This window comes from Prionailurus viverrinus, chromosome B4, assembly GCF_022837055.1.
Source record: "Prionailurus viverrinus isolate Anna chromosome B4, UM_Priviv_1.0, whole genome shotgun sequence".
In the NCBI taxonomy this organism is placed as follows: Eukaryota; Metazoa; Chordata; class Mammalia; order Carnivora; family Felidae; genus Prionailurus; species Prionailurus viverrinus.
In genome coordinates this window covers 28,546,325-28,559,775 of record NC_062567.1, presented here as the reverse complement: position 1 = coordinate 28,559,775, position 13,451 = coordinate 28,546,325, and the positions used below count along the sequence as shown (strand labels likewise).

General features: G+C 46.0%; 1 protein-coding gene across 13 annotated transcripts in view; it reads left to right on the top strand.

Moving 5' to 3' along the window:
* Nucleotides 1-3,278: 3,278 nt before the first annotated feature.
* Nucleotides 3,279-13,451, top strand: part of PARD3 (par-3 family cell polarity regulator) — a 676,275-nt gene continuing 666,102 nt past the window's right edge. For all 13 annotated transcript variants that reach the window (XM_047865961.1, XM_047865959.1, XM_047865960.1 and 10 more), the window contains exon 1: nucleotides 3,279-3,459. In XM_047865961.1, coding sequence (XP_047721917.1) covers nucleotides 3,340-3,459 — 120 coding nt within the window. In that variant the 5' untranslated portion in view covers nucleotides 3,279-3,339. The remainder of the gene's footprint in view (nucleotides 3,460-13,451) is intronic.

Below are 13,451 nucleotides of genomic sequence, written 5' to 3'. Positions count from 1 at the left end.
TAAACACACTAGAAAATATTTGTGTAACATCCCACCCTTGACTTTGATGATTTTGCTTCTCATTAGGACTGGGCTTGCTTTTATGCCTCCTCAGGCCAGAAGCAATATGGTCAAGCTGAACACTTTAGATGGGAAGGAAGCCTGGCCCCAAAGTATCTTCATGGTTAGATGTTAGGTAAGCACATTGGTGTGAGTAGATTCATTATTTGGTGATGCAATTTTATGAATTTGACTCAAGATACCCAAGATTCTGGTGTCCAAAAATAACACAGCATTAGTTTTTCATCAATTATTAAATAAAGGGAATCACAATATCTACAAAAAACTAGGTAGATTTAAATAAAACTTTAAGGCTTTATCTGGTTAGTTGAATAAACATTTTAATTATTAATCCTATGGATCATATTTTTGAAAAATTGTCTAAATCTTAACTATTGAATAACAGAAAAAATTGATGTGAATAAAGTTTTACGCGTATATTCTGATGCCTCTTTTATGAAGGTAGACCTCCCATCCCAGGACTACCATTAACACTTTGTTGGCACATAGTGTTTAACATCTTCAATTACAGTTCTTGCAATAGCTGTCTTATCTTAACCTCTATATTATCTTTTTCTTACTCACTTTTATAATTCTGTAATACTTAGCCAGTACTTTCCACACAGAAGATCTTCTCTAACTGCACGTGGAATCCAATTAAAATGAACCTGTAGGCCTGGGAGTCAGGAGCCCTGGTCCAATCACTGAGTTGCTCTATGAGCAGTCCAGTAATTTCTCTGAGTCCTGGGCTTCTTCTGCCCCTGTTCTTCCTTTCCCCAATATCATCATTTGCTATCCTGTCCTGACTTTGTTACTTTTCACCTATGTTACGGCAACTGGACTATACTACACATTCTCATGTGGTAGCATGTACTAAGTGTCAATGCTTTATTTTATTTAATCCTTATAATTGATCAGATGGAGGTCACCAACCCACTTTTCAGCTGATAAAACTGAGGCTAGAGAGAGATTGAGTGCCAGGTCTAAGGCACTAGTAAATGGTGGAGTCAGGATCTGAATCTAGAGACTTGTGTCTGATGTGCTCTGGCTATTCTTCAACTTACTTTGCAATCAGAATTATTTTGAGGAAGCCCCCCCTCTAAACTAATATATCCCTCCCTCCCCAATGCATTAAAACAGAAACAACATCTACAATTATGGGTAATTGTTGTGGATCCAACTATTAGTACAAGAAGCAAGAACACCTCTGCATGAGATGTTATGATAGTCACAAACCATCACAAACTTAATTAGTGGGTAGAAATATGGAACGTTGCAGCCAGATAGTGTAATGAGCCTTTCCCATGAATGTATATAAGGAAACCTGGACTCTATTTCTGGGCCGGCCTCAAGATTTCTCTGTGGCCTTGGGCGAGCAACTTCAACACTCAGTCAATATCCTGCTGCAAGACGGTGATGATGACACACAGCGCCTACTTATTGCACTGGTTTGCTAGGACTGATGGTTGGATATGTTGGTCAAGGGCTGTAGATGAGTGGATGTACAACGTTTTTTTATGACAAACTATACTTGGGGCAGTGTGGAGCAGTGGAAGCTGCTGGGATTCAGGAAAGTAGATGATTTCTTTGTTTCCTTATTTTAAAACTGGAGATGGAATGGGAGGGATGGACGATCACCTGCTCTTTCTGATCCAAATGCAGGAAGTTCTACTCGAGTTCAAGGGAGCTGTTAATTGCTTTCACATATGCTAGGTACAACGGGCAAAAATGAAGTTAGTATGGTTTGGGAAAGATGGGCAAACAACGACTCTTTGCTGACATTTGCCATTCTTTAAACACAAGGACACATAGTTGTTAAGGAATCATAGCTCATAACTAAGACAGAGACAAGCGCCAATGACTTTTATTGACTCGGTCCACTTTGTTTTAAAATGTCTCACGTCCCGCATGCATGTAACTCATTACGGAGTCGCTTTCTTTTCCTGGGATTTAAGCTCCCGCTTTAAGCACCGGCGCATCGTGGGGATCCCCTTCCACAGCTTTGCCCCAAGGCATTCGGAATATATTTATTGTTCATGAATCTGCGTGAGGATTGGGTATGTTGCAGAATTTTAAGAAATAAAATTATCTGAATTGCGGATGTTTAAGGTCTACGTGTTGAAGCGGGTGGGTCATCACGGGGTCACCGGAAACTTCAAGGTAAATAGTGTGGCCTCCGAAGAAAGGCTGGGTCGAGTCAAAGCCTCACCAACCTCTCCCCAGAGCAGCCGATTAATTTTTGCTTTTAACGCATAACAACCTCCGCCCGGCCTTGAAGCCGAACAAGCGAGCCAGTGCATAAACCCTGCCAAGCTGCGGGCCGGAGGGGTACGTCCGCGCGCGAGGGCCCCCGCGGGAGGAGAAACCTGGGCTGGAACACCCCGGCCCAGCCCGGTCCCTGTCCTCCTGGGGGAACGTGGGGACGGCCCCTCCCTAAGCGTCTCCGCGCGTTGAGTCCGCGGCGCCAAGAGTAAAGTGTTTTCTCTAGAAACGATTTCTCCTGAATCCCTTAGCCGGAGGAAGGGGATTAAAAGTGACAAAGAAAGGGGGTGGGTTCCGGAGAGACCTCGGTGGGGGGGGGGGGGGGCGGTGTGGAGCGGGCGCCCTCGAGGAGGGGCTCAGCGAGGCGAGCGCAGCCCCGCAGCGCGCTGGGGCGCTTGAGGGGCGCGGGTGGGGGACGTCGTGCCCAGGCGCGGGGGTCGGCTGGGCGGGGGGAGGGGCGCTCCGGGCTCCCACCTCCGCGGCGGCGCGGGGACAGGGCCGGACCAGGCGCAGGGCCGCCTGCAGGGGCGGGCAGTGCGGTCGGGGTCCCGCGGCCGCCCGCGCCCCGAGGAGGGAGGCGGCGGGGGCGTGGGGCTGCGGCCGTGCGCTCCGCCCCGCGCGGGGATCGGGCCGCGCCTCCCCCTGCCGCATGTGCGCGGTGTTGTGTGCCCGGCCCTGCTCCTCCTCCTCCCCTCCCCTCGCCGCCGTCCCCTCCCCCAGCGGCCCCGAGTGAGCGCGAGCGCCACACAGCCCCGGGCCGCCGCCGCCGAGCGCGCCGAGACGCCGAACAGGTGGCCGGAGGCTGCGGGCGCTGCAGCGGGGAGAGGTGAGGCGAGCCCCGGGCCAGGCGAGGGCGGCCGGGCCGGGCCGGGCATGCGAGCCGAGCGGCCCCCCGGCGCCGCCGCTTGCCCGCGCCCCTAGCCTCCCGCGCGCCCGTGCAGCGGCCCCGCCGCGCCCAGCGTCCAGCCGCCCCGGCCCGGGGCCGCTCCGGCCGCGGTCAGCGAGGGGCGCGGGCCGGCCCGCGACGGCGGCGGCGGCATGAAAGTGACCGTGTGCTTCGGGAGGACCCGGGTGGTCGTGCCGTGCGGCGACGGCCACATGAAAGTTTTCAGCCTCATCCAGCAAGCGGTGACCCGCTACCGGAAGGCCATCGCCAAGGTGAGGGGCTGGGGGGCGCGAGGGGCGCGGGAGGTGGGGGCGGGAGAAGGGGGGAGGGAGGACGAGAGGGAGGAGGAAGAGGAGGAGGGGGAAGGCGCCGGGATCAATATGGCGCTTCCTGGAAAGGGGAGGAGGGAGACGGATGGGAGGCGGGGAAAGGGAAAGTGCGGCGGCCGGGCCGGGCCGGGCCTCGCGGGCGCCCCCCGCCCCGGGGCCGCGGGCGGCAAAGTTGTGGGCGCGGGCCGGCGGGGCGGGCGCAGCCCCGGGTGAGCGCGCCGGACCCCACGGCCCCTCCCGGGCCGAGCGCCTCCCTCCTCTCCCTCGGGGCTCCGGCCACCGGCTCCCCTCCGGAGCCTGTCCTGGGAGCGGAGCCCGAGCCCAGCCCTCCGGGGGGCGCGGGCGAAGCCTGGCCGGACGCCTCTCTCCCGGCCGCGGTTGCGGGCGGTTGAAATCCAGCCTCAGGCCTCTCCCAGCTCCCAGGCCCCGTGGCGGAGGCTGGGGAAAGGGAACTTTTTAGGTTGGAGCAGAGTTTAAATATTCCACACACGGCGGAGAGCGGCCGCATTTGTGCTCCAACTCTCCCTTCGCCCGGGCGGGGGAACGAGCCGGAGCGCCCAGCCCTGTCCTCGGAGCCGCCCGCGGGCACGGCCGGCTGCTGGGGGACAGTCGCCGGCTCGCGGTCGGGAAGGCTGCCCCCAGGGGTACCCCCGCTTCCGCCGGCTCGCGGACGTTAGCGGGGCACGGAATCCCGGTGCAGGAGAGGCTGGCGTGCAGCGCTCCTTGAAAACGCACAACCCTGCAGTCAGTCACTGCATTAAAAGTTTTCCTGCGAGGACCTCAGCGTTTACGTATCTGGAACTAGTTCCATATGGTGCCGGGGCTGCGGAGCCAGGGTCTGATTTAGGAGTGGAGTAGATTTCCCTTTTTCTTCGTGGAGTGATAACATTGTCTCCACTCAACTGCGTTCCTCTACAATGTGTCAGAAGTGAAAAGGCATTTTGTTAAATTGTTTTATCGGCTGTCTGTGTTTGACAACAGCCTACACCTCCGAAGTTTCTGTCAAGCACCTGAGGATATCTCCTTTGCTGTAGAGTAACGTTTTGTGGAGACAGCAAGGTCACTTAAGCATTTTCTCATTTGTTCCCGGTAGTGGAGTAGCCCTAGCTTCTGTGGGCGTTGAGGCAGTACACGGTGGCTTTGCCAGTCTGGGTGTATACAGGGTGCTGGGGGGCAGCATCCTTCAGTTCTCTCTGAACTTAAGGGGAGAAAACTTTTTTTACGCTATTGTTTGATTTTTAGTATATATTGGAAAGAATAGCATGAATTTGGCCTTTTCAAGATAATCTTGGGGTCATTTAGGAACCTGACACAATGGTGGAAGGTGTTGACTTTATTTAACTGCTCTAAAACGTTCCTTACACTTGGTTGAACTGTTATTGAAAATCAAATAAAATTAGTGGAAATTGGCATCCGTTTATCTTACATTGCTGACAAGGGGAAAGAAACATGCTCTCCACATCTACATTTAGCATTTAAAAAGACTGTTTATGAATGGCAGTTTATGATATAAATGTTCTAAATCAATAATCAGATTGTATATGTACTTCGGAAACCAAAATAAGTTGTGAACGGAAAGAGAAATACAATAATACATAATCTGTGGTGTGCCTGAGTTACTGAATAGGGAGAGGTGAGGGACGTTTCCTTTCATTTCACTTGTTTTACATGCTTAAAATGAGTTCTGTTTCATTATGCGCACAATGGACTTTGGTTAAAAAAGGCTGTTTGGGAGATACAAATGTAGTTATTTGGTTGATTGGATCATTCATTCCTTCCCACAGAAATTCTTAAACATTTACTGTGTCCAGGGTATTGTTCTGGGTGCTGGACATGTAGGGGGCCCATTGGCTGCTTTGTGGAAATTGGAATGTGAGAGTCTAGGACAAGAGGCTCCATGGTCCTTCCAGTGAAGGAGACCAGTGGTGTGTCCGGGCACATGATTGGGCAGTGAGGAGAGGAGCATCTGGGATGTTGGGTAGATGTAACTGAGGAGCCTTGGTAATATATTTGGACTAGTGTTTTTAAATATTAGTGGTAGTTGTTCCATAGTGACCTGGGACCATGGAAAAGGGAGTGCAGTTCCCTTATGAGAGTCTGGGAAGGCATCCTTAAGAGAAGGGACATGTGAGCTAAGTTTTTAGAGGGTAAGTGTGAGATCACCAGGTGGAGAAGGAAGGGAGGATGATTCTCAGAGGGTGGTGGTAGCACTGGAGTTGGATATGAACGAGAGGGAGGAGTCAGAGATGACTCAGGGCATTCTAAAATTATTTAAAGGCTCTTTCAGTGCAATCCACAGTTCAGTGGGTGAATTTAAAGATGGGCTTTGTAGTACACAAAGTTTAATCATTGAATCACAAGACTGTTGACTCTCAGATGTTCCAAGAGTCTGAGTGTCTTCTAGGTTCATTTGTGTTTTTTCTTCTGAAATTGCTAGGTAATGGTTAAGATTAAACTTCAGTCTTTCTTCTCATTTCTCCCATTTTATTTAAGGTGATTATGAAGCAAACATATTAAGACTTGCTGTAGATTTTATCTTCTTATCTCTTCTTTATCCCTTATTGTTTAATAGGATAAGATAAATTTTGTATGAAGAATTGGGTAGCTGGGTAGTTGTGGAGAGGTGTTTTGAGTTGCTAGGTGACATGTGGCATGACAGACCCCTGTCTGGTGGAAAATGTGGAAAGATCCTGTGGCTTTGAATAAAAATCAACTAAGTCTGCCCCCCCCCCAAAAAAAAAAAAAGAATGGAAAAGGGAGAATAAAGGTCCCAAGTCACCAAAGCTTTCTCTGCTATAAGCGTTTTGTAGTGTGGTGGGGCTATTATATTTGGCATTATATTTGAGCTGTTTTCAGGTTAAACAAATCAATTTTTCTGGGCAGTGGAGTGGTGTGACTTAATACCAGAAATGTCCTCAATAAGCAGATATTTGAAGGCTTACACTTAGTCATAGCATTTTTTTTTTTTTCCTCTAGTGAAAAAATGTTTTTCTGCTTATGATCGCTGACGAGTGAAGATGCTTTGGCTTTTCCATCTCCGTCTTCCCATCCTCATCCTGACCCTGTCTAAGGAGGGTGTTCTGCTAGACACTGAGGATTCTCTTGCAGGCACCCTTCTTGAGTGCTTGGAATTGGAGGACTGGCTGCTGTGTATGTGTCTGTTTGTTCTTCTCGTGCCTGCAGCCTGACTCATCCCTGAATCCTGATGGACACAGGGTACAGAGCACCAACTGCAGTGACTTGTTAGTGTGGTGCCCTTGGTTTCTGGAGTTTTCTTTGCTGGCCACTCCTTAATTTTGAGTGAATCAAGGTTGGCCCCGAGGCTTCCCATTTTTCCTGCTGTACATCCTAAATCTGGTTAGGAGAAAGTCTTCATGCTTGCTTAAAAAATGTTAGTATTTTAGGGGTACCTGGGTGGCGGTTAAGCATCCGACTTGAGCTCAGGTCATGATCTCATGGTTTGTGAGTTCAAGCCCCCTGTCGGGCTCTGTGCTGACAGCTCAGAGCCTGGAGCCTGCTTCAGATTCTGTGTCTCCCTCTCTCTCTGCCCCTCCCCTGCTCATGCTGTGTCTCTTCCTCTCTCTCTCAAATATAAATAAACATTAAAAAAAATAAAAAAAAATGTTAGTATTTGAAGGGCTGCTGTGTACAAAATGTTATGTTCTATGGAGAACTATAAGACAAAATCCTTGCACTCAAGAAGAACATAATCTAGGAGACAAGATGGGTACATAAAACAATAATAGTAGGTGGTAGCATTAATTAACAACAGGGTGTTAGAGACAGTAATTGATTCCAGATTTTAGAGACATGAGTGGTTATTATGGCATTGGGTTGGGGGGGGTCCCATTTGGTCACTAGGGTTGGTATTGGGCTTAGTGAATGGGACAGCTAGCCTTACTGTAGGGCAAGTGCTTCCTAGTTGGGTACTAGAGTAATCTCAAAAAGCACCTGCCTGGCTAAGATGTTTTGGTTCTCAAGGTCTGCCGTGGGGTCCAGGCATGAGAATCTGGAGAGCATCTGCTGCGTTTCTGAGAGGTGGAAAGGAGGGGATGGTATGAAGGGAAACTGTGTGATCCCAGGTGAGTCAGGCTTTCAGGGCTAGTTTGGCTCTTGTGGAGCATTCATGCAAGATGGTGGGTCAGGATCAGGAGGAAAACTCTGAATGCCAGGGCATGACCAGTGGGATGTTACCCAGTTTGATGGTACAGGAAGGACTAGGTTATTTGGGCAGGGTAGTAATAGGGACTAGTGGTCCTCTGGGAAGATGTCTGGAATAGCTCTTTGGATGGGATCTGCCTTCAGTCTAAATGCTGCTAGCTGAGTGCTGAGTAACAGAGGAAGAAGGGTAAAGTGAGGGAGGGGAATTGCAGGAACCCCTTAACTCACTGCTTCCCCCATAGTCCTCCTCTCTTGGGGGTGGTAGGAGCTTTGGTTTGGGTTTAGAGACATAGGTTTATTTATTATTGTTATGACTATTTTTTATTACCATTTAACCTTGAGCAAATGAACCCTACAGAACTTTATTTTGCTCATGACTAAAGTGGGCTACTCCCTTGCAGGGTTGATGTAAGTGCTGGACAGATGATGAATATGAAACTCTTCAGGGCTGGATCTGAATCACTAATGTTTCACTCACCAGCTTTACTTCCTGGGAAGCTTTCCCAAGTATCCTATTATTCCTGTTTGGTTTTTTTCCTCTTAAGAAGGCAGTGGTAATTCAATTAAAGATTAGGTAAAAGTGTTAATATTTGCCTAAACAGTACTGCAGTCAGAAGAGCAGTGTGTGTGTGTGTGTGTGTGTGTGTGTGTGTGTGTGTGATTGGCTTTATTCTGTGGCCTCTGGCCTTTGGGGCCACTGCTTCTGTCACTGAGGCAGGGAAACCTAGTAATTAGAATCATTTTGTTATTAAAAAAACAAATATGAGTTTACAGACACTTTTGAAAATGTGCTCTTCTCTATTTGGCAGGGGTGGGGCGGGGAACTGTTGACTACTGAAACCATATAACTCATGGTTTTGATGAAAAATCTTAACAGTTGCTGTGAGATTTTCCTGCAAATACATATATAACTGTTGACACATTTACAAGCTTATTGAAACTTTTAGGAAAACAGTTATATTGTTGCAGAGTGTGAATGACAATAGAAGCAAGCATAAACATAGTGAAATGAAGTAAATGTTACTGTTTTATTAAAATTTTCTACCTTCTCAAAGGTGAAAAAGAAATGCAGTGTATCTGAAAGGCTGATCTTTCTAAAATGCAAATCTCATTGTACTCTTCTGTGTAAGGTCCTCCGCACCTGCTTTCCCTAGAGGCCAGGTCCTGCCACCTCAGCACAGCCTGTCCCTTGCGGGACCCCTCCTGCCTCCAGCCTGCCCCTTTCGGGACTCCTGCCTCCAGACTCTCCCTCACCAGACTTCCCCATCCCATACCCCACCCATTTGGGCTTGCTTGCACTTTCCTGCCTTTGCTCTGGTGTTTTCTGTTTCTTCTGTCTGGGATGCTTGCTCCCTCTGCGTCTGTTCATTTATTGAGCTTCAGCTCAGATGACCCATCTTTGGGAGGCTGGCCCTGCCTCCCAAGCTGTTTGAGGTTCTCCACCTCATACTTCTACTTAGTGTGCTTATCTATGGAACAGAACTGAGCTCTGCCGCCCCCTTCCCCCCAACCCCGGGTGGAATGCTTGGGGGCTGTGGCCCTGCCTCAGTCTTACTTGAATAAGCAACGTCTTCTGCATAGTAATCTTACAGTTGGAGTAAATAAAAAGTGGAGAATAAACACATCACACATTCTTACACAAAAAATATACTTTTTCTTGGAAGACTATGACCAGCACTCTAGGGTTTGGTGTGTTTGGCATATTGGTACAAACATTATAATTGAAGCTAAGATTTAGTGTGATTTGGAGTACCTGGAAGTTATTCTTTTGTGTCAGCTCTTTTGAAGGAGGCCAGTCTGTTTTTAGATCAAGCAGAGGGATAGTCATAGGGTTTGCGTTGGGCCTGGTTCAAGGCAGGTGGCCAGAGCAGTGTGGGAATCTGGCCCTGAAACATACCTATGTTGGGTCTGGCGCCTCTAATTCTGTCAGTTGGATCCTTGGGTAGGTGCCAGCAGTAAATAGAAATGTTTAGGATCTGAGATTCACAGAGAGAGTCTGGCTGATGTGAAGTGCTTCTTGGCTCATGGTGAACCCCGGATGCGTTGGTCACAGAGATTATATTTCAAGTCTCACTTGTACCACTAACCTGTAGGCGGGTCCTCCATTTGCCCTGGGAGGTTTTAACCTCCCTGTAGAGTTGGATGCAGCTTAGTGATGTTGATTACCCAGGAGGTGTTTGGAGACCTCTGTATTTTTTCAAAGATGGGAAGAAATGTGTAAAACTGGTCCAGGTAGGTGATTTCCACAGTTCCTTTTCCTCATGGTAAGATGGTTGGTTAGGTCTGCACACTGTGCTTTCCTCCTCCTTGGCCACTCATACAACACTCCTAGCTTGGACCAAGGTCAGTGGCAGTAGAGGTAGGGGAATCAGTAAATTTATATGATTTTACCTGTTTTTGGTGTCTTTTCTGTCTTATATGGAAAATGGAAAAAGCTTTATGAAAAGAAATGCAGAGTTCTGTGAACATACTATAAAGCTGGTATATATGTACATGTATATGTGTATATATATATTTGTCTTCTAGTCATTTAAAATTTTGTTTGGAAGAAGTATGTATAAATCACTTTTTTTTCATAGCTCTGTGTCTTATGTCTGGCTTGCCATCTTTAGGTGATTTATGCCATTACTTACTTAGGTGATTATGCCAGTACAAATATTACTATTGCTTATTTTTTTCTCCTCTATCAACTGATATTGGAGCTTAGAAACAAAGTTTGAAGCTCCATAGCCAAATGACTTGAAATGTCAATTATTTAATTTTTTTCTCTTAAAACTAGACTATAAAATATGTGTGCGATGGAAATAAAATCACATGTCCACACAAAAATCATGTATGTGAGTGTTCATTGCATTATTCATAACAGCCCCCAAACGGAAATAATCCCAGTGTCCGTCAACTGAACAAAATACGGTTTATCTATACATTAGAATATTATTCAGCCATAAAAAAGAATGAAATACTGACATATGCTGCGACATGGATGAACCTTGAAAACGTTATGCTGTGTGAAAGGAAGCCGGTCACAAGAGCCCACATGTCGTATGATTCTGTATATACAAAATGACCCGGATAGGCACGGCTATACGTAGAGACAGTGGAGTAGTGGTTGTCTAGGGCTGGGGGTTGGGCGTAATGGAGAGTGACTGCTGATGGGTCTGTTTTGGGGGTAATGAAAATTCTAAATTTAGATACTGGTGATGATCGTATGATTCTGTGAATATACTAAAAACCTTTAAGTTGTACAGTTTAAATGGGTGAATTTTATGGTTTGTGATTCCATCTCAGTAAAGATGTTAAAATATAGACTACATAAGTCACTATGAACACAGCTCAGGTTTTAGGTGTTTTATAGTTCTGTGAGTCCTTGTAAAACATGGATTTCTGTGTCAGAGGTGCTCAGAAATCTCAAGTGAACACTGGCTATTTTGAGGAGTTTCCCTTATGGTGTGTGAGGCCTGTGTTCTTGGGCCTGCCCACTCTGTCCTGTTGCTGTCTGGTAAGTTCTTGACTGCTGAGCCTCTAGGTCCCCTGGGCTCTTTCTGTTACCCTCTCTCCCTCCTTAAAGGGGCCCCTGACTGTTCACCTGTTCTCCCTCAGCCAGAGATTCCTTCCTGCCTAGCTCACCAGCTGCCTTTGTTGAGTGAAGGCTGCTCATGAGGTTCCAAAGGTGTCCATAGTGAAAAGCCTTTCCAGTTTTTGGTTTTGGTGCTCAGACATTTTGAGCTTTAGCGAATCTCACAAGCTTTGTGAGGCTCTGTTTTCCCGTCTTCATCTTCCCGTATTGAGATATTCTGGCTGGGCTCCTGCTGCCAGTCCCCTGAGCTAGAGACCGTCGTATCGAGTCTGTATTGTTCGATACGGTGCTCGTGGAACCGTGGGATATGAGTGATGTGCAGTGGCTCTTCAGAGGAGCAGACAGGGTGCAGAATCTCTTACTCCACCCACCCTTTCTGTGAAAATACTTTGCTTCTGTAACTTTGAAACGATGGGGCTTGACCCTAGGTCAAACACATGCTGTTGGAAGTTACGATATATTTTGCCTGGAGTGTCCTTCAGAATTCCTTACCATCTCAAGATAAGTGTCTTTTAGGATAAGTTACATGCTCAGAAGTGACTTAATAACACTATTCCTTTTGCGAAGTATAACTATATGATATTACCTAATATTAAATGTAGGATATGTGTATTCATATGCATACATGTTTGTGTTCATGAAGTTGTTATTTTTATGGCAATATAAATGTAAGTGGTTTTAGACATGACAGCAAGGTCAATATTATTTTTCCCACTTTTGATGTTTTTTAAAATTCAGATTCTGTATGACTTAATATTTTGGAACTCAGATTTATTTTTTTTCTGGTGTATGGTTTTTCTTGTTATTTGTGTCACATCCCTTTAGATTAGAAAACTAATCTATATTATAGGATTTATATTTTTGAAAAGGCCTGTTTAAGATAGCCTACAATAAAAATCAATGTTTCCTTCTCTGACACTTCAGAAAATAATTTGCTGCATATCTCAAAAACCTAAAATTACTAAATACTGAAAATATGTTGTATTAACAGATTAAAAAGACGAAAAGGGTGCCATTTTTGTGTAAGTGGTTGACAGGAGACTGGGTTTTTTCTGTTTCTTTTAAGAAAATATTGGAAAAATTTTTTATTATGCCTGTGTTCTAATTTTCTAAATTGAACATTACATCTAGAATTAAAAAATAAACTATTTTTCAGGGAACAAACTTTCTTCTATCACAAAGGCATTTAAGATGCATAATTTATAATTCTGAAACCTAGTGTGCAAAGTCATATGTGAATAATAGTTAGCTGGGTTTCTGCCCAGCAGGGTTATACTCCAACTGAAATTTCTCTTATTATAGCCAGTAGCACCTGCAGAAGAGGGAGGTAAAATGTACAGGATATTGGTTCCTGATGTACCACCACACAGGATATGACTAATCACTGAATCCATTAAAGTTGAATGCAGGATTTGGTACGTTTACCGCTTTGTCAGAGATCTGGAAAAAACCTTTCAGACAAATCAAGAGGATCTATTAGTGAAAGTGCATCTCTTGGATTGATAGCTGTTTAAACAACTACATCTGGCAGATGGTGGTATTTCAGCATTTGTAAGTGAGAACCATGAAATGAGTATATTTAAAATTTTGAAGGCACATACTCTCAGGAATGTATTTTTTTTCAAGGAAACTTGGAGAGCTAATAAAACCCCGAACTTTCTGTGGTGCGGTCAATTTTATCTTTTGTATTTTATGACCCCTTTTTAAAACACAAATGTTTATAAAAACGCAATTGACCGAAGGTAGAAAGTTTGGTTATGGATGTTTCTTTTTGTCCTAGGAGGCAGGCACATGAGAGTGACACATTCTGGACCAGGATTCAGAAGAGCAAGTACATCATTTGTGTATCTAAGAGTAAGAAGGGTAACCTGTGTGAGCCCAGGATCTTTGGCTTGTAGTGCCACCTACTTCATGAGGTTGTTAGGGTTCAAGGAGAGAATGTAAAAAAAAAAAAAAAAACAAAACCAACCAACCAACCAAACAAAAAACCCAAAAAACCTTGTAGGGGTAAAATGGAGTAGGTATTAGCTGAACTGTTCTTTCATTTTTGCTGGGAATGGTTGCCAGTGATTAAGGCTCACTTGAATCAGGTCTTCTAAATTGTTTTTTCCCATCCTCATTAGAACCGCGCTGAATGTGGGAACTTGAATTTGTGGTGAAACTGTTCTCCCTAAAAAATCATGGAAACATTCTTCTG